Source organism: Ictidomys tridecemlineatus, chromosome 9 (assembly GCF_052094955.1).
Source record: "Ictidomys tridecemlineatus isolate mIctTri1 chromosome 9, mIctTri1.hap1, whole genome shotgun sequence".
NCBI lineage: Eukaryota > Metazoa > Chordata > Mammalia > Rodentia > Sciuridae > Ictidomys > Ictidomys tridecemlineatus.
In genome coordinates, this window is record NC_135485.1 from 113936241 (window position 1) to 113962968 (window position 26728).

Consider the following 26728-nt stretch of genomic DNA (forward strand, 5'->3'; position numbering starts at 1 on the left):
GATGGCATTTAAGAATATCTAGTTTATAATGTTACCATAAATTAATAGCTGAAATATCTTTCCATTATTCATTACTGTTATTTATGTTTATTTATTTTCTTGGTGATTTTAAATACTTGAAACCAGTTAAAGCTTTGGGGAGATATATCATGGATATTAAATGTACTTGTAAAATAAATCTGTCTGCATTTTCCTAAAGAGGAAGAAATTAATAATGACAGGGGAGGAGAATTCAGATGAATACTTGACACATAATTGTATCTTTGTCTCTAAGATGTTATTGAGTGTCATGCAGATAATTTATTCTGAGATTTTCCTTTTCAATAAATCTTTCACATATTTTAGTCCTTCAAGTTGATTATATATTTTTGAGACAGAAGCTTTAACATGAACAATTATAAGTATAATGATCTAGGTCTCATTCGCCTTTCCATTAAAATTAGACTGATTTTATGATAGCCATTTCTACCTACCTGCCAAAATAGAATTGGAAATCCTGTCAAACATTTCTCTACTTATTTTAAGAAGATCCCAGATACAGGGTTCATGATTTTTAAATGGTAGTTAAACTCACATTTTGTTCTGATATCATGAAATCATATTTTCTGGAAAGTGCTACCGTATATGCCACAGTCAGGGTTCCCTTAAATCTCCCTGTACATTTGAGTTGTAAGGATTTAAGTTGGGAAAACTACAGCATGACATTTGGGCACCTAAAATGAGCTAATGTATGTAAAGAATTTAAAAATTGGGCTGGGGATGTGGCTCAAGCTGTAGTGCGCTCGCCTGGCATGCTAGGGGCGCTGGGTTCGATCCTCAGCACCACATAAAAATAAAAAAGATGTTGTGTCCACCGAAAACTAAAAATAAATATTAAAATATTCTCTCTCTCTTTAAAAAAAAGAATTTAAAAATTTCCTTCTGCTTTGTAAGATGATATGTCTTATTGTTACCTTTATTATTCTACAGGTCTTAATTTTATTTTATTAGAGATATGCAATCTATTCCTCTGCCTTCTGAAATGGGCAGTGGGGATATTTGTACTTAGACTCTATTATAATGATTTCCATTGGGTTGATCTTTCCCATTAAGACCCTTGGTTGCCTGAGAACAGAGTATCTTATATTAGTTGAGGATTAACTGAGATATCTGGCAATAAATCTCTTTTCTACATTACAGAGTGCATGTCTTTTTGTTAGTGATTTATTGATAGCCTCTGTAAATTATATTACTAGATAAGACACATTCTACTTCAAATCACTATAAAATCAAATATAAATCATTATATGGCCATAAAAATTATTATCCATAGGTCCTTTAGGAGATAATAAGTTACAAATGTAAATCTAGTAATCGATAAATAAGGTTTAGAAGGAAATATAATATAAATGTCTTCACTCAAATCATGAAACATCACTAATTTCCATAACAAAATTATTAAGTATTAGTGACTTATATTTTAATTCATTAAAAATCCCTTTATTAGTGATTTGTGTTGAAAAATCATTATTATTTTTCACACTTCATTGTTAAACTAATATAATATTTGACAGGTTTATTTCTGTAGATTTTTAATAAATAGTTTCAGCTATACTACTTAACTGGGCATACATTTTTTTTAGGAAATAGAAGAAAATTATTTTATCACTATATATTAATATTATATTTCCTCATATTTCAATTCAAAGTTAAATGCTGCTTACCCCTTTAAGACCCAGAGTATTCATTACTTTCATGAGTCCATCAAGGATAAATGTCCTTACTGATACTTTGAACAAATCCTTTTTTATTGCATTTGACACATGTACTGATTGTTTATTCATATGTCTCATTCATTTACTTAGACATACATGATCTTTGTAATAAAATACAAATTTCTGATGTTTACATTTAATTTAAATGAGAATGATTATTTATTTCTTATAATGAATATTTATTTTATACTAAATTTACATGAACATAAATTTCCATCTCATAGGACTTCTAAAATTAATATTTAAACTTAGAATATATATAATACAACCACAATACAATTATTATTGAGTATTAAAGATATTTGGTGGATAAATTTAGTTATACTTTGTTTTTTGAACAACAGCCCAAGATTTTTGACAATGTGCTTTTTTTTAAGAGAAAGAGAGAGAGAGAGAGAGAGAGAGAGAGAGAGAGAGAGAGAGAGAATTTCAATATTTATTTTTCAGTTTTCAGCGAACACAACATCTTTGTTTGTATGTGGTGCTAAGGATCGAACCCAGGCCACAGGCCTGCCAGGCGAGCGAGCTACCGCTTGAGCCACATCCCCAGGCCCTTGACAATGTGCTCTTGATCTTCAAAATCTGACTTTCTTTTTCAAGTTTTAATTTGAATGAACACACACACACACACACACACACACACACACACACACATATGCACAACATACAAATTGTAGAAAATATTCTTATTACTTTTGTGTCTGCTAAGTATTAGATAATTAATAAATCTAGTGATCTTCCTTGTAAGTATAAAAATTATTTCTTTATGAATCATTGAAACATACTAGTTTTGAAACCCTATTTAATAACTACTATTTCCTATTCTGCTCTAGTAACCTGTATCTTTAACATTATAATGTTCTTTCCTCTGTATAGAATGAATTTCTTCCCTTTTCTGTGGAGATAAAATATTTTTCTCTTACCAATCACATCTTCTCTTGTAGATTTCTCAGTTTCTCCCTTACCTCACAAATTCCCTTCATCTGCCCCAGTTAAAAACGACTGAATTTCTCTCCTGATTGCATATTCTAGATTCAATCCATTATTTTACTATTAAAAGTCACTTCTTATGTAAATATTTTGAATCTCCTTCCACTAGACTATTATATTCTAGAGTTCAGAGACTGTCAGGAAAAGTGCCCACTCTGGCAGATGTTCTTTCTGGACACTGAGGCTATTTGAATAAAGACTGTAAATTTCTATTGCTCATGGAGTATCCACTTCAATGAACAAAACAGACAATGCATACCTAAATATATATTATTACAGGAAGTGGTAACTTCTGTGAAGAATGGACAAATCTTAAAGAAAATCAAATAGTAATAAAGGTATATTTGAAAAATAATATCCAGGAGGGTCCTCATTGAGAAGGTAACACTGGGTCAGGAACATGACTCAAATTCCAATACAAGTATTTTAAATAAAATATGAGAAAACTGTGATTAAACCAAATAAAACTGAAAATTCAGCAATACCATTTATTGACAATATATCTGTGTCCCCAAGATTGAGTAGGCTGGATACACTGCAAGTGTTTGCCTATAACTTTCATTTTGCAGGCATTTCTATAATGAAATTGCCACCAGGAAAATAGATTTTCTGAGAAAATGTGTGGGTGGGGGCTGGGGGGTACTCACATATTCACTGGTATTTATGGGTCAGAATGGCATGGAAGACATTTGTTATGAGATTATAATAAGGTGATTCTACTCAACCAGTCTCCTATTCCCAACTTTCATGAATGTAAAATCCATATTACTTAAGACCTCTAATAAATACTTTAAAAACTCTTCAATATTTTATATTTTCTCCATTTAGTACAGGGGCACAAATATAGATGAAATTGAGTATTCTACTGCTAATTAGCACTCATTTTTACCACTTTGAGTTGAATGCATTTGTCTGGGAAATAATAATTACATCAAAGGAAAGAGTTAAGAGTAAGGTAGACAGCCTGCTCTGTTAATAATTGTCATGCCATAAATTCGAACTTGGGATAAAAGTTTTAATAATACTACCTACTCCAAAATGCTCAGTACTAGCAACTTCTGTATTGTCCTTATTTGTCTACACTCTAGTTTACTGATATGTTTTAGGAGTGCTTCCCGTTATTTATAAAATTACTGTGCATCCCAACTTTACTTGGTTTTATACTTAGCTACATTAAATTACTATATAATTTTTAAAAATAAAGAGACCATTTTATATACTCCTGTATCTTTTCTGAATCTAACTTCTGCCCAAATTACCTTTGCTAGTCTTTATCATACTGTCTGCAAAGTCAATTAGTCCTCTTTAACCATGGGGCTGTATTTCATAAAGTCTATTAGTATAATTAATATGTAGTATTTGGGAAGTTTTCCAAGAAATATTGTAGTACAAAGTAAAACAAGAATGGCTGCTATTATTTAGTTTTGATACATGGCCAAAATATATTTCTTATTTTAAGACACGATTATGATATCATAAAATCTTAGGAAATAATATTAAAATTGAGTTATATCATGAAATATTGATGTTCTTCTATTAGAAAAGACATAAGTTTTGCTATTGTAAAATGTTTTTCAAATATATCATGTGGACAAGATACAAATCTTTCTGATTTTTTATGACTCTCACATAATTAAATAGTCACAACTTTCTACATAACCTGTCCTCATTTTCAAAATTAACATTTTATTTTATTTTATTTTTTTCAAGGTTGAATGGGACTTTTATTCTTTAAAGTACTGAAATAACAATTAATCCAAATCTTCTTGATTGTCATGTAGTTTGTTTTTTTAAATTTTTTTATTATTATTTGTTCAAAACATTACAAAGCTCTTGATATATCATATTTCATACATTTGATTCATTTTAAAAATTAAGTATTAGTTCATAAAATAAAACAATGGAAAATATACATTGTTAGTGGAATAATGCATTATTTTAGTGATCAAAGCAAAGCAAGTAGAAATAGTTAATACTTGAAAATTTTAAATAAGTCTCCACTAAAGGGATCTATGCAAGGTTGCAGTGAATGAAGTAGTTTATGTTTAAGTCCCTCCTCACTTGTCAAGTCTGCTACCATTCTTCCCAGTACACTAAATCAATGGCTAAGTTCTCTTCCCTGAATTCATGCTTTGTAAACCTTTCTTATTTATGGAGTATTTAAGCATTAGTAATTTATAATTACATACAATTGTACAGAAATGGGTTTTAACATTTACAATAAATTATAATATCAGTGAATTTCAGATTACTTATCTATAGCTAAACTAATGTTAATATCATTTTTATAAACTTATTATGGCACAACTTGCTGAAAAAGACTTCACAATATCAAGATTTATTATGTGAGATTCCACCTACTTATAAATCATAACGGATTGAACATGCTTAATTTTATCAGACTTATATACACTTTGTGTTGTTACCTTTCTATGCCCAACTCTACTGTTAAAAGAACTGGTTATCCTATGAAATGTCTCTTTTTGTATATCATGTCCACCTTTTCAATAACCTTATAAAATCCGTTACATTATCTCTTCTCTTTATCTTAATCCTATTTCTAATATGTATTCATCAACATTTAAATGTTCTGAAATCTCATCAAATTATGGCAAGTCCACTGATATAAATTTCTAGCATATTTAGAAGATGACCCATACATATTTGGTGAAACAACAACAACAAAAAGCCCAAATGAGCTAAAACAAACACCATATCTTTATGAACTTGACTTTACATACCATCTCAAGGCTATCTTTTCTAGCTGTGTTTTTATATTCATTTTTTTACTGCTTCGTACTTTTATCAATCTTCCTCTCTTTCCCTAAATAGCTTGAAATTTATTTGTAAACCCAAAAGAACACCAAAATTTCTTAATGCAATGATTCCATCCAACACAATAGCCCTATGATCATATTGTTAGACACAAGATTGTTGACCTCTGACAAGAATTCTGTACTATTGAAAAATTTAGGTGAAATAATATAATACTTTGGAGTCCCTGCAGCTCTAGTTTTTATTTCCTATAATTATTTTTGTCATGCAGTTTCTGTATCTTTTTCCTTTTTTTTCTTTTTTTTTTTTTGGTTGTTGTTGGGTAATTTGCCCTTACATTTTGCTCATCATTTTTCTAATACTTAGTTGTATATCATACAATTCTACTAGACGTTCTCTGATGATTTGACACATGTGTTGGTTATTTCAAAATTTACTTGTCTGATTGAAATATTGCTCATGAGTTCTATACTCAATAATAGTCTCCCTTCTTTTTTTATTTATATATGACATAAGAACGCATTACAATTCTTATTATACATATATGAACACAATTTTTCATATCTCCTGTTATATACAAAGTATGGTCACACCAATTCGTGTCTTCATACCTATACTTTGGAAAATAATGATCATCACTTTCCATCATCATTAATAACCCCATGCCACCTCCTTTCCCCTTCCAACTCTCTGCCCTATCTAGAGTTCATCTATTCCTCCCATGCTCCCTTTCCTTATGCCACTATGAATCAGCCTCCTTATATCAAAGAAAACATTTGGCATTTGGTATTTTTGGATTGGCTAATTTCACTTAGCTTTATTTTCTCTAACTTCATCAATTTACCTGGAAATGCTATGATTTTATTCTCTTTTATTGCTGAGTAATTTTCCGTTGTGTATATATGCCACATTTTTTTTATCCATTCATCTATTGAAGGGCATCTAGGTTGGTTCCACAGTTTAGCTATTGTGAATTGTGTTGCTATAAACATTGATGTGGCTGTGTCCCTGTAGTATGCTGTTTTTAAGTCCTTTGGGTATAGACCGAGGAGTGGGATAGCTGAACCAAATGGTGGTTCCATTCCCAAATTTCCAAGAAATCTCCACATTGCTTTCCATACTAGCTGCACCAATTTGCAGTGCCACCAGTAGTGTATCAGTGTACCTTTTTTCCCTACATCCTTGCCAACAGTTATTGTTGTTTGTTTTCATAATTGCTGCCATTTTGTCTGGAGTAAGATGAAATCTTAGAGAGGTTTTGATTTGCATTTCTCTAATCGCTAGGGTAGTGATGTTGAACAATTTTTCATATATTTGTTGATTAACTGTATATCCTCTTCTGAGATGTGTCTATTAAGGTCCTTGGCCCATTTATAATCAATGGGTTATTTGGGGTTTTTTTTGTTTGTTTGTTTGTTTGTTTTCTGATGCTTAGCTTTTTGAGTTCTTTATATACCCTAGAGATTAGTGCTCTATCTGATGTGTGAGGAGTAAAGATTTGCTCCCAAGATGTAGGCTCTCTATTCACTTCACAGATTGTTTCTTTTGCTGAGAAGAAACTTTTTAGTTTGAGTCCATTCCATTTATTGATTCTTGATTTTAATTCTTGCGCCACAGGAGTCTTATTAAGGAAGTTGGGGTCTAATCCCACATGATGGAAATTAGGGCATAATTTTTCTTCTATTAGACACAGGGTCTCTGGTTGTATTCATAAATTCTTGATACATTTTGAGTCGAGTTTTGTGCATAGTGAGAGACAGGGGTTTAATTTCATTTTGTTGCATATGGATTTCCAGTTTTCCCAGCACCATCTGTTGAAGAGGCTATCTTTTCTCCAATGCATGTTGTTGGTGCCTTTGTTAAATATAAATAATTGTAGTTTTGTGGGTTAATCTCTGTGTCCTCTCTTCTGCACCATTAGTTTACCAGTCTGTTTTGGTGCCAGTACCATGTTGTTTTTGTTACTGTTACTTTGTAGTATAGTTTGAGGTCTAGTATAGTGATTCTACATGTTTCACTCTTCCTGCTAAGGATTGCTTTAGCTATTGTGGGTCTCCTGTTTTTCCAGATGAATTTCATGATTGCTTATTTTATTTCTATGAGGAATGTAATTGGAATTTTGATGGAATTGCATTAAATCTCTATAGTGCTTTTGGAAGTATGTTCATTTTAATAATATTAATTCTGCCTGTCCAAGAGCAAGGTAGATCTTTCCATCTTCTAAGGTCTTCTTTGATTTCTTTTTTTAGGATGGTGTAATTTTCATTATATAGATTTTTCACCTCTTTCATTAAGTTGATTCTCAAGTTTTTGAGTATTTTTGTTTGTTTTGTTTTGTTTTGTTTTTGAGGCTATTGAAAATAGGGTAGTTTTTCTCATTTCCCTCTCAGATGATTTGTCACTGATATACAGAAATGCCTTTGATTTATGGGTGTTGATTTTATATCCTGCTATTTTGCTGAATTCATTTACTAGTTCTAGAAGTTTTGTGGTGGAACTTTTAGGGTCTTCTATGTATAGAATTATATTATCAGCAAATAGTGCCAATTTGAGTTCTTCTTTTCCTATGTGTATTCCTTTAAACTCTTTCACCTATCTAATTGCTCTGGCCAGTGTTTCAAGAACTATGTTAAACAGAAGCGGTGAAAAAGGGCGTCCCTGTCTTCTTCCATTTTTAGAGGGAATGCCTTCAATTTTTCTCTGTTTAGAATGATGTTGGCCTTGGGCTTAGCATTGATAGCTTTTATGTTATTGAGATATGCTCCTGTTATCCCTAGTTTTTCTAGTGTTTTTAACATAAAGTGGTGCTATATTTTGTCAAATGTTTTTTTCTGAATCTATTTAGATGATCCTATGATTCTTACCTTTAAGTCTGTTGATACAATGAATTATATTCATTGATTTCTGTATGTTGAACCAAACTTTCATCCCTGGAATGAATCCCACTTAGTGGTGCACCATCTTTTTGATATATTTTTGTATTTGATTTGCCAGAATTTTATTGAGAATGTGAGAATGTTTGCATCTATATTCATTAGAGATATTGGTCTGAAGTTTTTGTTGTTGTTTATTTGTTTGTTTGTTTCTTTTAATGTGTCTTTGCCTGGTTTTGGAATCAGAATGATATTGGCCTCATAGAATGAGTTTGGCAGTGCTGCCTCTTTTTCTATTTCCTGAAATAAATTGGAGAGTATTTGTATTAGTTCCTCTTTAAAAATCTTGTAGAACTCAACTGTGTATTTACCTGGTCCTGGGTTTTTTCGGTTGGTAGGCTTTTGATGGCCTCTGCTATTTCGTCACTTGAAATTGATCTGTTTCAATTGTGTATATCATCTTGATTCATTTGGGCAAATCATATGACTATAGAAATTTGTCGACTTTGGTATTTTCTATTTTATTGGAGTACAAGTTTTCAAAATAATATCTAATTATCTTCTGTATTTCTGTAGTGTCTGTTGTAATATTTCTTTTTAATCAGTATGTTAGTGATTCATTTTTTCTCTCTCCTTCTCTTTGTTAGCATTGCTAAGGGTTTGTCAATTTTATTTATTTTTCAAAGAACCAACTTTTGTTCTGACAATTTTTTTCAATTGCTTCTGTGGTTTCAATTTCATTGATTTCAGCTCTGATTTTAATTATTTTCTGTCTTCTCCTGCTTTTGGTGTTGATTTGTTCTTTTTTTTCTAGGGCTTTGAGATGTAATGTTAAGTCATTTATTTGCTTACTTTTTCTTCTTTTAAGGAATGAACTCCATGCAATGAACAGGTGTTGAAGTGGATTTTATTTCTTATTTTATGATTGATTTCTAATTAAATTCCATTATGATCTGATAGAATGAGGATAGTAGTTCTACTTTTTTATATTTGCTAAGAGTTGCTTTGTGGCATAATATGTGGTCTATTTTAGAGAAGGATTCATATCCATGTGCTGCTAAGATGTATTCTCTCATTGAAGGATGAAATATTCTATATATGTCAGTCAAGTCTAAGTTATTGATTGTATTATTGAGTTCTATAGTTTCTTTGTTCAACTTTTGTTTGGAAGATCTATCTACTGATGAAAGAGGTGTGATAAAATCAACCAAAATTATTGTGTTGTGGTCTATCTGACTCTTGAATTTGAGAAGAATTTGTGTGATGAATGTAGTTGCTTTGTTGTTTGGGGCATATATATTTAAAAGTGAAAAGTGTTGTTGGTGTATGTGTCCCTTGTGCAGTATGTAATGTTCTGCTTTGTCCTTTTTGATTGACTTTAGTTTGAAGTCCACTTTATTTGATATGAGGATGGAAACCCCTGCTTGCTTCCACAGTCTGTGAGAGTGGTATATTTTTTCCAACCCTTCACTTCAGTTTGTGGATGTCTTTTTCTATGAGATGAGTATCTTGGAGTCAGCACATTTTTTTTTTTTATCCAATCCGCTAGTCTATGTCTGTTGGTTGGTGAGTTTAGGCCGTTAACATTCAGGATTATTACTGGGACATGATTTGTGTTCCCAACCATTTTTGTTTATCTTTGGTATTTAATTATTTAATGTGACTTGGTTTCTCCTCTGATTAAATTTCCCTTTTGTGTAATCCCTCCCTCTGCTGAATTTTATTATTTTTTTGCATTTCCTCTTCTTGGAATATTTTGCTAAGCATGCTCTGTAGTGCAGGCTTTCTATTTGTAAATTCTTTTAACTTTTGTTTATCATGGAAGGTTTTATTTCATCATCAAATATAAAGCTTAGTTTTGCTGGATATAAGATTCTTGGTTGGCATCCATTTTTTTCCAGAGATTGATATATGTTGTTCCATGATCTGCTGGCTTTGAGGATCTGGGTTGCTGAGATATGAATTGGTTTACCCCAATATGTGATCTGATTCCTCTTTCTTGCAGCTTTTATAATTCTATCCTTATCCTGTATGCTAGGTATTTTTACTATAATGTGTCTTGGTGTTGATCTGTTGTAATTTTCTCTCTTAGAATGTTTTCACCATATATATGCATATATCATAGCTTCATATCTCTTTGAATTTTATTCAAAAATCAATTAATCTTTGCAGCTATTTCTTTAATTGCAGTCACTCCATGCCAACACTGTCACCTTCTGTGGCATATCTCTTTCTGAATAGAAGTTACACCAACTATGCAGTATGTTCCAATACATCCTAATTGATTTTTTTTGTGTGTTTTGTTCATCTCTTAAAATCTTAATTACCCAGAATATGGCTTAATATATGTAGAAAGCGATCTGTACATATTTAGTGAGAGTGGATGAATGAAAGACCAAATGAATAAATGAATGTCAGAGTGAGAGCGAGAGCTAGAGCAAGAAAGAGAGAGAGAAAGAGGGAGAAGGAGAGAGAAAGAGCGAGAGAGAAAGGAAGAAAGATTCATTAACAAATGTCCCTGTGGAAAACTTAAGACTGCTAATCCTATACTGATTAATTAATAATGTATTTAAAAATACTTTGTATTTAAATTTTAGTTTAAGTGACCAACAGACACTGAATTAAAAATAAATCAGAACTAGAAAAATCAATTAACTGCTAAAGAATAGACAGAATATAAACACAGATATTAAATATGTTAGTATGAGAGAATTAGAAGACAAAGTCTCAAAGTCTAAGAGAATCATAGCACTGGGTTAACTGGTTCAATAAATATATATTTTCCAATATGTATTTTTACTCTCAAGCTCTGAATCTGGGATTGTTTGTGATAAAATGCTCTCTCTCTCTCTCTCTCTCTCTCTCTCTCTCTCTCTCTCTCTCTCTCTCTCTCTCCTGTTACCAAAATTCATTGGCATTTATGCAACTCTGTAGTTCAGTATATATGTAATTTCAATTTCTTTTTTGAAGTATATTTGAAATTATTTTCAGTGTGAAGTCCTGAAACTTTTAAACAGAGTAAACTGTTCTTGAATCTTAATTGAGAAGTTAGAAAGTGCATAATATCTACTTTAAACTTGAAAGCAAGCTAATTCTTTTGGGGTTGCCTGGTAACTAATAAGGAATATGTCAAATTGAGAGACAGGTCTGACTGGAGCAGCCTTTGAATAAATAATAGAATTGTTGTCAATTTAACCTTAAATAACTGAGACAGGGTCCAATTCTAAGTTAAATCAAAGAAAAGACAGTAAAATTGTACTTTTTGTCATTTTAGTGGAATTTGCCAATATGTTTGCCATTAAACTGTTACTTTTACCAACAATTAATGATCAATATAGAGCAGTTGAAAGCAAATTCTGAAGACATAATTCATTATCTGTTGAAATTAAATGGTATGATTTAAAGCATTTAAGAGGTGTCACATATATATATGTAATTTATTTATAAATTTATATTTATGTAACTATAGGTTTCTTAGAAAATTTATATCCACCAAGAATTATTACTAATGCAATAAAAGATTTTAAGTAAGTAAATTTTAAAGTGAGAATTGTATTATAGTGTTTCCTGGTTATGTGTAAATAAACATTTAATTAATTTTAACAATGATATTTTATATCAAACTGTTGACTACATACTTACTTAAAGAGTTTTAACTACTTCTGTTTTAATTCCAGCAGGAAAAAAGTCAAGAAAGTTCAAGAATCAAAGGTAAGGAATGACTACTTTAAAATAATAATTATATAAATTCATAAAACAAAGAAAAAAGATGACATGCTATTTAGTATATAAACATGAAAATAAATGATAATTCTAAGTCTTCAATGTGATTTTAAAGTCATTTGAGCTATTAGGAATTTTCCAGGGCCAAATGCAATTCTTTATTAAAATTTAGTTTTTCCTTTACATGTTACCCTAGACCACTTTTACATTATTTTCTGTTTATTCCCTGTGTTGTTCTAATGAAATTACCCCATCAAGCATTGTCCCTATGAGGTTGTATTCTATTACATTTACGGAATTTAAAAAAAATATATCTCATGGAGAACTCATTATTTAGTCACTGTCATTTCATTTCATTTTTTATTTTAATGCTTGAAAATATTTATTTATATATCAAAAGTTGGTAATAACTCTTACTATGAAATAGTATACTCTAGTAAAGTCATAAAAAGACATTTTACTTTGTTAATTTTGAAGTTCACTCATTTATATTATTAATTCCTCATAGTTTTTTAACAAAATGATTCCATCAATTTGTGCTCTTGCGGATCATAATGATGGGACTTCACAGACTTTGGAGGTTTATCCTTCAGGCCTCTCCATGCACATGCTCATCTTTAATCTGCATTGTGGGCTTCCTTGTTTCCTTCCCTTCTCAAAGGAATCAGGTTCCCAATTGAACTCCCTCTTGAATGGAGTTCAATTGCTACATTTTCCTTCCAAGCTTTTGGAAAAGAAAGGAGTATTTATTTTTTCTCAGAGTTCTAACAATATTAAAATATAATAATTATGCAGTAGTTACTGAGCTTAGGTGTGCACCTGAATTGGTGAAAGGGCAGTTATACTGTGATCATTTCTAGATAGGTGAAAATGCCTTACTTTCTTTAAACCAGTCTAAATAGCTGCCACCCAGAAATTTATCTATACCTCATTAACTCCTAATCTATTAGTTTTCTGAGTTTCAACATCTGTGTGTATCTACATTACTGAAGAATAAGAAAGTAATGCATTTAAGAAAAAAAAATTGTGAGATTCTATTTTATTCAAATGAATTATGTTAAACTTCCCTTGTAGGGATTACCAAACTATATGTGTTCATTTTCAGCAAACTGAAGTACAGCTTGTTATTTTACATGTTAAATTAACATACATATTTATTCTCAAAACACTACTTTTATATTTTAGAAGGGAATTTCTACTCCAAGGTGTGTTGTATAATCTGCATTTAAATTATATATACATTTGAACATACTGTACCCATCTTCCTTCTCATGAAAGATCCAGTGTGTCAGGTTAATTTTAAATCATATTTGAAACTTAGTATCATATAAATAAGTTTAGTGTAGCTCCCTTTTTATATTTTATTGCTTTTGGATATGTAAATTGTATCCTCTAAAGTATTGTAAATTATTTTTTCCAATAACTATCTAGAAACATGTTGTATTTTACAATGTAATACAATGGTTGCATCTGGACTTCTTGCTTAGGTCTACTGAGAAAAGCTCTACATTTTTCTTCAGTTTGGGAATCATCTTGAAATAATATCTTATTAGAAAATGCATTTTAAAATATCAACATTGAAAAAAAAACCTTTAAAAAGCTGTTTGAGCCATGAAAACAATAGTCAATGTATTGATGATAAAGTTTCTAAAAATTAAATGTTATATTTCTCAGAATAATTAATGAAATGTGAATTGTGTCTTTGTGTGATGTTATTACGCATTTTCAACTATTAATTCTCTGGACTTCCAGAGTAATTGCTAATTTCATGTATCAGAATCCAGGTATTACATAGTCAACAATTTATACAGAGGGTATTTTTAATCTTACAATTTCCTGCATTGTGTGTCTATTTCTATTTTTGCTTATGACAACAATCCCACCTTAATCATCCAGTGACCTAAAATTACATTAAGGTAAAAAGCACTCCTATGAAAACTGATCTCTTTTCTTCATGTACATAAATATTGAAATGTGTGGAAACATTCAACTCTGCCTCTAACTGGTTTACCTCTGAGACTTGCACATGCTCTTATTTTGAAACACTGTCCAAATCCATATTTTTTACATATTTAAAATTTTTAATTACATGAAATTTAACTGAAAAAAATATACTGACATTGGTTTCTGAATAGATTTTAGTGTCTAGACTGAATTTTATTAAATGAGCGAAATCTACATCTCTATTTAATATGCAGTGTGGGATGTATTGCTACAGGCTTAAAAGAAAGGGTCAGTATTCCAGGCAGCTGTAGTTAACACTATTCTTCAGTGATATTATGGATATAACATATTACAACATTATTCATTGCGTTGAAAATACATTAATAATTTAAAAATTATTACTAGGAAATATTTCCACTTGAGTAATATTAATAAAATAGGAAGGCTAATAAATTAGCACCTGCCAATATTTTTGAGAAAAATACATAAATTTGTGATTAGTTTATTCATTTATATCTAAGAGTATCTGTCCCGAGTTATCAGTGATAAAACAAGAAGATTTGTTGAAAATTTAAATGTGTTGTTTTACAAATAGGACCAAATTTCCATCAACTTTGTAAAGTTTAAAATTTCTAAATAGTTTAAAATATCTTTTGGAATCAGAAGTTTAAAAGTTTGTTAGTTTAAAATACCTGTTGAGATCAACCTCTCCCTCTTCCCTCTTCAATGAGCACTCTAAATTCTTCCCATTTAAATGCGATACAAATAAAATATGTTTCCATTTATGTTTGGGTTATTCTAAAACTCTACAATTAAAGGACATTGAACAGCAAAGTTATTTCCCTCATGGCCACATCTATGTTGAAACTTTAAGATTTGCATTTTGTTAAATGCCTAATAGATGTCATACACTGTGTTGAACATTTTATGTGCCTCATGTTAACTCTCAGTTATAAATTCAGTATTAATACACACTGAGAAATCACATCCAAAGTATTTCAGAACAAAATATTGATCTTTATTCTATTTTGAAATTGGTCACCATTTATTTAACCAATTACTTATTATAAATTAGGAAAATTTGGTGTACTTTATTAGGAATGCTTTCTTCTATATTCATATATTGTGCAGACATGAATTTTAGTCTTTTAATGTTACTCTTCTTTAATGACTTGGCTACAATATTGTCCCTTTTGCCAATTTATATAGATACTGCTCAGTGATTTGTAATTCTAAGGAAAAAAAAAACAAGAATAAATGTGGCATGCCTGTGTTCTAGGGGAACTATTTATGTTTGCGCCAGGTTTATTTACTAAGTACTTGTGGTCTTTGACAAGTAACAATTCCAGGTATACTTCATTTTATATAAATGTTAGCATAACATACACCATGATATCAAAGTCTTTCACATATCTGAAATTTTGAGGCTTTTAATTGTATAGGGACACTGGACAATGCTATTATTGCAAACTTATCCTTCAAAAGTCTGTAATTCTCTATAGATTCCAGATGACAATTTATATTATATACATTGATGTATATGAAAAGGGGTAGCTTGCAATTGTTCTAACTATGGAGGAAATGTATCTTATATAGTGAACATTAGAGGAAGTTATACCTAAAAAAGTTAAGTGCATATTTTGGACAATAAATAACATTAAAGAACTATCTCAGATTTTACACACATGCATATACACATACACATGATTTTTCATTTACTTTTATACAAATGTGGTCAGATTCTCCTTTATTTCCTGTATAAGAAATAACAAGGTTGGAATGCTAAATTCCTAATTCACATTTACTAAATACTCAGAGTTCTTTTCACTAGAATATGAGTTTCTATTTTCACATATTTTCACAGAGTATATGAGTTTGGCTGACTCTTCATGGTAGCTTGTCAGGAATAGTGACTAGATATGAATGAACCTTTGGATTCTTATTGCATAAAGTAATTGGTTACATTACTTTAATTAATGTTTTTATGTTTTAAACATACAATATAACTAATGACATCTGTCACATCTAAAGTGGAGATTATTAAAATTACCTGAAATGCAGTCAATTTAGTTTTTAATGGCTTTCAATATCATACATTGCATTATCAGGCTTTTTGTTTTTCAGACTAGAAAGTTGTTTGCTGACAATAAAATTATTTGCAGGACTTACAAAAATTGTGGCTTTTATGTTGTAATCAATATTTATAATCCTTAGGAAGCTCAAGTAATGACAAGACAACAAAATATACTACTAAAAAATATCAACCAAGGAATTGATAGTTTATTTGTTCATTTTTAGTCAACAATAATTCCTGGTAAATTCCAGACAGTGTAATTATGGAAGACAATGATTTACATAATTGGTTATATGCTTTTTGGGCCAAAACAATTATATTATGTAGGATCAATTCTATTTTTCCAGATTTCCATTCCTGTCTGCCTATGCAAATGAAGGATGAAAAGATGATCAATCCTGATTGGTCAGTTTTATATCAATGAGGGCTACAGCATTCCTGTTTTAAATGGTTGATACTTATGTATGACTTTTGGTGGACTTCATTGGTCCAGTCTTAGCAGCAAAACGAAACATTCTAAGAACTGTTTTCCTATTCATTGAAAGAGGAACATTCCTCAGCAAGAGCTATTAAACTCAGTTTGTGGTATTCAGAGGAACATAGAGTGTTTTTGTAACCCCACAATTAGAAAATGGCTGTCAGGTTTCATTTTGAATTTCAGACCCAGTAATACACTTAGGAACTATTCAGGAGATTCAGTTTTTCTTAAAGTTCTCAGTAATATATAACTCCATAAAAGAAAAATTAATTAGTTGAGATATATTCACTGTCAATAATCTAAACAATGCTGCCAAATGCCTTGCTAAATTAAATTCAAGAGGTGTAGATTTCAATGATGATTTTTTTCATTTTCTTTAGGAATTAAGGTAATATTCTTCTTTTAATAATACAGCAAAATAAATTGTTGCAATTTTAAATGATCTTGAAGAATGGCCTTGGGCCACAACAAACAGGAAGACAAACATCCTTCTCTATTTAAATGATTCTGTTATCATCCAGCACAGAGTTTTCCTAAATTAACAGGTCATATTTCTCCTTTATGCCAGGAAGGGATCAATTTACATTATGCCAAATACATCATTTTTTCTCCATTTTTCTTACATTCTTTAGTTTTCTATAAGCTTCCAATAAATCATTTCATCCAGTGGGTAATTTACTTTAATTTCCAAATGATTTATTGTGCAGGTCAGTTACACAGTGCTATTTAAATGATGATAGGATATAATTGAAATTTGGTGATGTTTTGGGGAAATAACTGGATTTAATTTTTTTCTAGTAAATAATGATTTAATGCCATGATATCAAATTTTGGAATGGTATAAAGATGCTTAAGAAGGTTTTTCTTCATATAATACAGAAGTTTTTTCAATTACAAGCCTACATTATTGATTTTTCTTTTATCACCAAAACAAAGCTTTATTTTAGAATAGTCTTTTAACAGATAAATGAATATACAGCAGAGATTTTTTAAAAAATTATAAAATGTCTCTTAAAATATTTGACTATTTCATTTCAAGAAATACCATTATTGGTGGGATTTTAAATTAGTATAACCACTGTGATAATCAGTATGGAGAATTCCTCAAAAGATTAGGCATGGCACCACTGTATGACCCAGCTATACCACTCTTTGGTATTTATCCTTAAGAATTAGTCATTGTACTATGATGACACATGCATACGCATGTTTATAGCAGCACAATTCACAATAGCCAAACTATGGAATCAGCCTAGGTGTTCCATCAAATGGATAAATGGATAAAGAAAATGTGGAGTTTTGTTCAGACATAAAGAAAAATGAAATTATGTTATTTGCAGGGAAATATAGAGAACTAGAGACCACTATGTTAAGTGAAATAAGCCAAACTCAGAAGGTCAAAGCTTGCATGTTTTCTCTCATATGTGGAAGCTAGAGAGTAAAAAAGAAAAAAAAATGAGAAATCAGGGATCTCATGAAAAACAAAAGGAGAAGAATAAAGGGACCAGAGGGTGGAAGACAGGGAGGAAGCGGGTAAGTGCTGGGGAGTAACATTGGCCAAAATTATATTGTTATATTCTGAGCATGTATAAATATGTTGCAACAAATTCCATCATAATATATAACTGTAATGCACCAATAAAAATGTGGGAGAAATATAAATATTAAGTATGTATGATTAAATCGATTGATGTGGGGGAAAAAGCAAATATTATTAGCTGAAATTTGTTTGATTACTTCATTTATTTAGATTGAAGTAATAACTTCACTTATGATGGCTAACTTTTATGAAAGTGCTCTTCTTAAAATGCTCATATGACCTTTACTTTTTTTTTAACAAAAGCACCTGAGAAAAGGAAAATAGATGTTTCATCAAAAAATATACTCCTTTTCCAAAAGGCCACACCACAAAAGGCCCCATTTAATTTTTTTTTCATTTACTAATGAAAAAAATACGGTCTATCACTTTTCCCTTTTTGTTTTGAGTATTCAGGCACTTTAACATAACTTTTTACTCTATCAAAGAAAATATATTTACTTGGGTCTTTGGAATACAAATGTCTAGCTTTTTCTCCAAAGAACTTTGCATTTAATATCATTAACTTTAAGTATTTTTCATGTTATTTGAAATTTTGCTTTAGAAATATGTAGAATAAATTTTATATAAGTTGATTTAAATTCTTTAAGTAATACTATATTTACTATATTCAGTGGTTTCTCTGATTGTAAGTATACATATACTTTTTGTCTAACATGGTGCATTAGGTAGTTTTACCTATTATGTCAATTACCAAGTAATTTTCCTTTAAAATAATTGTAAGATACATTTCACAGCTTTAGTTGATTATATAAACATATATATTTTTCAGTTTCTTAGATTATATGTAAGTACTGATAATACGCATGCCATTCTACTAAAATTGATATTAAATTGTTGGTACATGCTGTACTTATCCATAAGACATTGGAAAAATGAGTAGAATTATTGTTCAAATTATTGTTCAAATACTGTGCTACTGCAATATTTCTACATAAGCTTATAGTGTTGCTTGACTTTGCTTCATCAAACATTTCCAGGGTATTTAACCAAGGATCCCTTCCCCTATCAACCACCTTTCCGAAAATATTACCTTTCAAAGCATTAGAATAACAAGAACCACATCTTCTGAGCAGCACTGATTTTTACAACACTTTTCAGGATATATCAGGGTGTTTAGACTTCACATACTTAGACTCAATGATTTGTCCTTCAGTTAAGATCTCTTAATTATATTTTTCCCCCTACAATATAAAAAAGATATATTGGCAGAATGCTGATTTTAGTATTAAATGAAGTAAAACATCTTTTGAATATAAGGAAAAGCTCTTGTTTATGTGAGTTCTTATTTTCATATGTTTAGAAATGTTTGTGTTACAAATGATGTTGTAACAGTGCCACACTAAATAGAAGACTGAGACTGATGTATAGGAATAACATTGAGAAGAACTAGGAAAAGCCAAATGGTTTTCCAATTTAATAAACTGCAAGCATTTTCTTCCACCCTCTGTAAATATTATCCCATTGTTTTCTGAACACAAACAGAGCAGTGACAAAGAACTACACAAGGATCAACTTGAATTTGCTTGGTGCTTTAGTGCTCAGGCTCTACATCCAGAGTACATTTCAATCCTGAGTCAAACACTCAATATCCATGTGAACAGAAGAAATTATTTGGTCTCAAAGTACATCATGTCTTCATCTGTGAAAAATGGTTAAAAATAATTCCTCCTTGGTAGGCTTATTTTGATGATCAAATACAAAACATTTATTAATAACTGAAAATTCTGAGATTTTATCTTCTTCACAAATTAACAAGTTAGCCTCACAGTTTCAGGAATGCTGGCAGAAGAAATGAAGTTCCTGTGTCAGAGACAAAGAACTATTTTTCACTCATAACTGTAACAGTAGCCAAAGTATCAGCATTTGTGCCAGTTCCACAGTGTGATGAGAAGAGAGCCAGATGATGCCTGCATATGGGGTAGTTTGTTTTAGAGGAGAAAACATCCATTCTCTCCAATCTAGCTTAAGAGACCAAGATATGTTTAAGTATACCTGATATTTACCCTGTGGGGAGAAATAATAAATGTCTATGCTAACAAAACAGTAGACATAAGTGGCAAATTATGTGTCTATCTAAAAATTACTATTATTAGCCTTTTGTATATGAAAATTCCACAAATTTTTAAACATATTGCTATAGTTTGAATCTTGAATGACTCTCCAGAGGCTAATATGTTAAAGCATTCTTTTCCAGGGTTATACTATTATGAGGTGATGGAGCCTATGGGGGGGGCACCTAGTGGGAGACATGAGGTCCTGGGGCCCACCCTTGAATGAGATTGAGACCTCAGACTCTTGCTCTTTCTATTTTGCTTAATGGCTTGTGATGACAATAGTAGTGATCTACTAGGCCTCCTGGCCTTATCACAGGTTAAAACAATGGACTTGAACTTCCAAAACCATAAGCCAAAACAAACCCTTTTTAAAAGTTTCCTTATTTCGTTTCATTTCTTCTTCCCACCCTCGTTCTTTTAGTGATACTAGGGATCAAACCCAGAGACTCACATGTACTAAGCACATTTTTCTTTATAAATTAATTATCTCAGACATTTTATTATAGTAAAAGGAAGCTGACTAGGGGCTGGGGTTGTGGCTCAGTGGTACAGTGCTCGCCTGGCACATGTGAAGCACTGGGTACAATACTTAGTACTACATAAAAATAAATAATTAAAATAAAGGTATTATATCCATCTACACCTAAAAATGTTTTTTTAAGAAGCTAACTTATACACATCTACTTAAATATTTACAATAGACATTCAGTATTATTCTTTTGCAACTGTTAATGAATATTCTTAGTTTTCAAGAATGTGTGCACACACACAAAAAAAGAATGTGTGCACACTTTGTGGTGAATTTTGTGAATTTATGGTTTACTCAATAATCCTTCCGAAGAAAAATTGCTATGTTTAGTTCTTTATAGATTTTCTATATAATCTGATGAATTAAAAACTACATTTCCCAGATGCCTTTGCAATTAGTCTTCTATATGTTCTTTGGGTTTTTCCCATCAGATGTATGTAAGAAGGGCCTTTTATGGTATGGCCTTCGGGAAAAGGAGTACATTTTGGAGGGGTTAGACATCCAGGTTTCCTTTCACAGGTAATGGCAAAGGCAGTGTGGTTCTGAAGTCAGAAGATAGGATGACAGCTTCCTTATGTAGTTTAGTTCTAATAATGCAGAGGCAGCAAATCCTTTGATGTCCCAGTTCTGTTAGGACTTTAACATCTGTTTCTAACAGCTTAGTAAACAGCCTTTTCTTTAATCCTGTGAGCTGTTTTCTATACCTCTTAATAGATCTCTTTTACCAAAATTAAGGAGTGTACAATCTATTGCCTGTGACAAAGAACTTTAATCAATTCATTGCTTACTCAATTATTGGATTATAGCAAACAAGGATTAGGTAGGAAAAAGTAAGTAGCAAAGGTAATATCAGAAATTTTTTACTTGATCTTTGGGAAAGACTCTGGGAAGAAAACATCTGTAGGGCTGGTGCTTGCAATGTACAGTCAAGAAGTATAATATGTTTATTCTAAAGAGTAGAGCAAATATACACATTGTTCAGACTCATATTAAACTAGATTGTACAACCTAATGTGAAAGTATAACATAAGAAGTTCTTAGGGAAGATATGATGTCTAATAAAGTATATAATTTACTACATAAATTTACTATAATAAAATGTCTGCGATAATTAATTTATAAAGAAAAATTCAGTACCAGACTCTGAGGATATAGTAGTGAACATTATAGGAAAATTTGTCTACCTTCCTTGGTCTTAGATTTCAGGTTCTAGGCAAGGTGCTCATATCAAAGAAGAGTTGCTTTTTCCAAAATTAACTAAAATTTCATAAAAATAATAGTCAATTTTTCTCATAAACACTGAAGCCACAAGAAGTATCTTAAGTTTACCCTAAAATCTCTTCTCAGTGTATCAAAATCATAAAAATTAAACAGAGTAATTTTCATGGAAAGAAAAGAAGTGATATCATCTATTGTCCCTATTTAGTCTTCATTAGTGCCTTATTCTGTCATAGATATGAACTGCCTTGGCTTTAGTGGGATTATTTAGAACACATAGCAGTCTATCTTATGGTTTAGCCCCCAAAGTGCCATTACTTTTCATGGTTTCCTATTCAGTAATCCTATGTTAATCTACAAATTGTTATTTTCTCAGGAATACAGAAGGACATTATCTACTAGAATATGCAATAAATATATTTTTTTAAAGAGAGAGAGATAGAGAAGAGAGTGAGAATTTTTTAATATTTATTTTTCAGTTTTCGGTGGACACAACATCTTTATTTTATTTTATGTGGTGCTGAGGATTGAACCCAGCACCCTGCACATGCCAGACGAGCGCTTTACCGCTTGAGCCACATCCCCAGCCCCATGCAATAAATATTTAAAATTTTTTAAAAATCTGATTTAGGGGCTGGGGTTGTAGCTCAGTGGCAGAGCGCTTGCCTAGCATGTGTGTGAGGCACTGGGTTCTATTCTCAGCACCACATATAAATAAATGAATAAAATAAGGGTCCATTGACAACTAAAAATGCATACTTTAAAAAGAAATCTGATTTAGCCAGGCATAGTTATGCATGTCTGTTATCTCAGGAACTCAGAAGGCTGAAGCAAGAGAATCACAAGTTCAAGATCAGCCTCAGCAATGAGACCCTGTCTCAAAATAAAAATTAAATGGGCTGAGGATGCAGCTCATGGAACAGCACCTATACGTTGAAAACCAAGTAGCACACACACAAAAAAATTTTGGGTATGAAGAATATTTGTAAATATATATATATATGTTCACACAATATATATATATATAATTTTTAAATATTTGTAAATTTATATATATATTCACATACAACATATATATATAATTTTTAATAAAAAGGTCAAAATATAATGGAGTCACCATTTTTGTTTGCAGTGTTAGGGTTTGAACCCAGGGCCTCACATATGCTAGGAAAACCTGCTGTCCTAAACAAACTACTGAACTACTGAACTACTCCCCTAAACAAACATAGTCACTATACAAAGTAATGGTAGGGGATGTAGTTGTTGCTCAGTAGTAGAATGCTTGCCTAGCACATGTGAGGCACTATTTTCAGCATCACATAAAAAAAAATTAAGCAAAATAAAAGCAATGTGTTCATCTACAACCAAAAATATTTTTTAAAGTAATGATAGGTGTGATTTATTTACTATTTTTAATTAGGGTTTTTTATTGTCATGCATGTTGTAAAGAGAAAATACAGTATTTATCGCTACATTAGAATGTATCTTCAACTTAATTTTTTCAGCTTATAAAATCTTGACAAAAAGCTGGGAGAAGTAGGAATAATTCTATATAAAAGGATAATGAATCTTGGCAATTAAGTAACTTGCGTAAGATCATGCAGCTATAAATACTTAAGCTAAATTTAATTACTTACTTTACTTGGAATTTTAATTCTTAAAATAATCCATATGTATCCTTTTGCATATGTAATGCATTTAAATCTTTCTAAATCAGAATAAACCTATATGAAAGCATTTTAATCATTTAAAGTTATAGTAACCAAGATAAACTACATTGTAATATAGAGATGTCCTATCTTCTAAAAATTTATATAAATAAGCTAGTGATTATTTTTGGTTATGTAATACTAAAGTTTATTTTTGAAATGTTTTAGTTTGACACAAAATTGTACATATTTATAGGATCCTATATGATGTTTTAATAAATGTACACACATTATATAGTGTTCAAACCTTGGATATCTTTTTCTTTAAATATTTAACTTTTCTTTGCAGTAGACTCTTCTAATATCTTCAAGTTTTTGTAAAATATAAAGTGTATATCATTTTTCTATAGTATACATTGTGAAGTGGCACATCAGAACTAATTTGCTATTCTAATTGCAGCTTTGTACCTGTCAACCAACATTTCTTCATTCCTCTCCCTGGCCTACTCTGCCCAGCCTGTGATAACCACTGTTCTATTCTCAATAATAAGGCATAAGATTATATATATGTATATATATACACACACAGCTACATACATAATATATATATAAAATCATATATATCATATCATACATATATGATACTCAAGAATATGAATGTGTATATATATATACACACACACACACACACACACACACACACACATATATATAGATATATTTATACATACATGTAGGCATCAGATATATAGTTTATCTGATTAATAGTTTGCAAATATTTTTTATCATTATAGTTTATCTTTATACTCTTGTTTCCCTGGATTTCTTTTTAGCTTGAGTTAAACTCATCAGCTCACATTTCTGGGGTCTTTTCCAAAAAAATCCTTACCTATCTCAATTTCCCATAATATTTTCCACATCATTTCTCCTACCAGTTTCATAAATCCAGATCTTAGATTTAAGTCATTAATCTATTTTGTGTTGATTTTTGTAACTGGCAAGAGATACAAGTCCATAGTTTCCTTTGTGCACATGTGAAGGGCCAGTTTTTTAAGCACCCTTTATTGGAAAAGCTGTCTATCTGAAGTGTGTTCTCTTAGCACTTTTGTCAAAGATCAGTTGGCTGTCGATATGGTTCCTTGTTGATTTTCTATTCTGTTCCATTGTCTCTGTGTATATTTCTATGCTATTATCATTCTGTTTTGATTTCTTTTGTTTTATATATTTTGAAGTTAAGTAAATGGTATAATGCATCCTTTTTTGTTCTTTCTTTTCAAGATGCCTTGTTCATTGGGGTTTGTTTTTTTTTTTTTTTTTTGATTTGGTGGTTAAATGCAAATTTCAGGATTGATTTTTCTAGACCTGTGACAAATGAATTTGATATTCTGATAGGGATTGCTATGAATCTGTAATTGCTTTGGGTAATATGAACATTTTAACAATATTGATTCTTCCAATCCAAGAACATGGGATGTATTTTCCTTTGTTTTGTGTCTACTTCACTTTTTTTCATCAATGTTTTATGGTTTTCATTCCAAGGATCTTTCACTTCTTTGGTTACATTTATGCCTAGTTTTTTTTTTCTTTGAAACTGTTGGGAAAGGGATTATATTCTTGATTTCTTTTTCAGATAACTTCCTATTGGCATACAGAAATGCAATTTATTTGTGTATGCTATTTTTGTGCTCTGGAACTTTATTGAATTTAATACTTCTTTTTTGTTTGTTGTTTTAATTAGTTACACATGACAGTACAATGATCTTGACATCATACATTTGAATCAGATGGGGTATAATTTCTCATTTTTCTGAGTGTACAGGTTGCAGAATTATGTTGGTCATACAGTCACCTATATACATACAGCAATAATAATCTCAATTTTATTCTGCTGCCCTTCCTATCCCCCCTTCTTCTCCCCTCCCCTCCCATCACTTCTCTCTACCCAATCTACTGTGACACTCTTCTTTTTTTTTTCCTCACTTCATCATACATGTATTCTGTATAATGATGATGGTATCCTTCCATCTTCTGTGAAATTCCCCTTCTCCCTCTCTTTCCCTCCCACCTCTCTTCCTTATTTAGTGATAATCTTTTTCTCATGCTCTTCCTCCCTACCCATTTTAAGTCACCCCCCTTATATCAGAGAAGACATTCAGCTTTTTTTTTTTTTTTTTTTTTTTTTTTTTTTTTTTTTTAGGGATTGGCTAACTTTACTTAGCATAATTGGGTCTAATGCCATCCATTTCCCTGCAAATGCCATGATCTTGTTATTTTTTAGTCCTGAGTAACTTTCCATTGTGTATATATGCCACATTTTTTTGTTATTCATTTATCCATTGAAGGACATCTAGGTTGGTTCCACAGTTTAGTTATTGTGAATTGTGCTGCTATAAACATCAATGTGGCTGTATCCCTGTAGTATGCTGATTTTAGGTTTTTTGGGTATAGTCTGAGAAGAGAAATAGCTGTGTCAAATGGTGGTTCCATTCCCAGCTTTCCAAGGAATCTCTATATTGCTTTGCAAATTGGCTGAACCAATTTGCAGTCCCACCAGCAATGGAGGAGTGTACCTTTTTCCCCACATCCTCACCAGCACTTGTTGTTGTTTGACTCAATAATGGCTGCCATTCTTACTGAAGTGAGATGGTATCTTAGAGTAGTTTTAATTTGCATTTCTCTGATTGCTAGAGATGATGAGCATTTTTACATGTATTTGTTGATTGATTGTATATCCTCTTCTGAAAAGTGTCTGTTCAGGTCCTTGGCCCATTTGTTGATTGGGTTATTTGTTTTTTTTTTGTTGTTGTTGTTGTTATTTAACTTTTTGAATTCTTTATATACCCTAGAGATTAGAGCTCTATCTGATGTGTGAGAGTTAAAAATTTGTTCCCAGAATTTAGGCTACCTATTCACCTCACAAATATTTCTCTTGCTGAGAAAAAAAATTTTTAGTTTGAATTCGTCCCATTTGTTGATTCTTGGTTTTAACTCTTGTGTTATAGATGTCTTATTAAGGAATGTAGGGCCTGACCTCATGTGATGGAAATTAGGGCCAACTTTTTCTTCT

The 26728-nt window shown here is 31.0% G+C and overlaps 1 protein-coding gene across 4 annotated transcripts in view; it reads left to right on the forward strand.

Annotated features, from left to right (window-relative positions):
• Positions 1-26728, forward strand: part of Fstl5 (follistatin like 5) — a 757510-nt gene that overhangs the window by 108303 nt on the left and 622479 nt on the right. For 2 of the 4 annotated variants that reach the window (XM_040293119.2, XM_040293116.2), the window contains exon 3: positions 12070-12103. In XM_040293119.2, coding sequence (XP_040149053.1) covers positions 12070-12103 — 34 coding nt within the window. The remainder of the gene's footprint in view (positions 1-12069; positions 12104-26728) is intronic. The other 2 variants (XM_040293117.2, XM_040293120.2) reach the window with 1 other exon arrangement.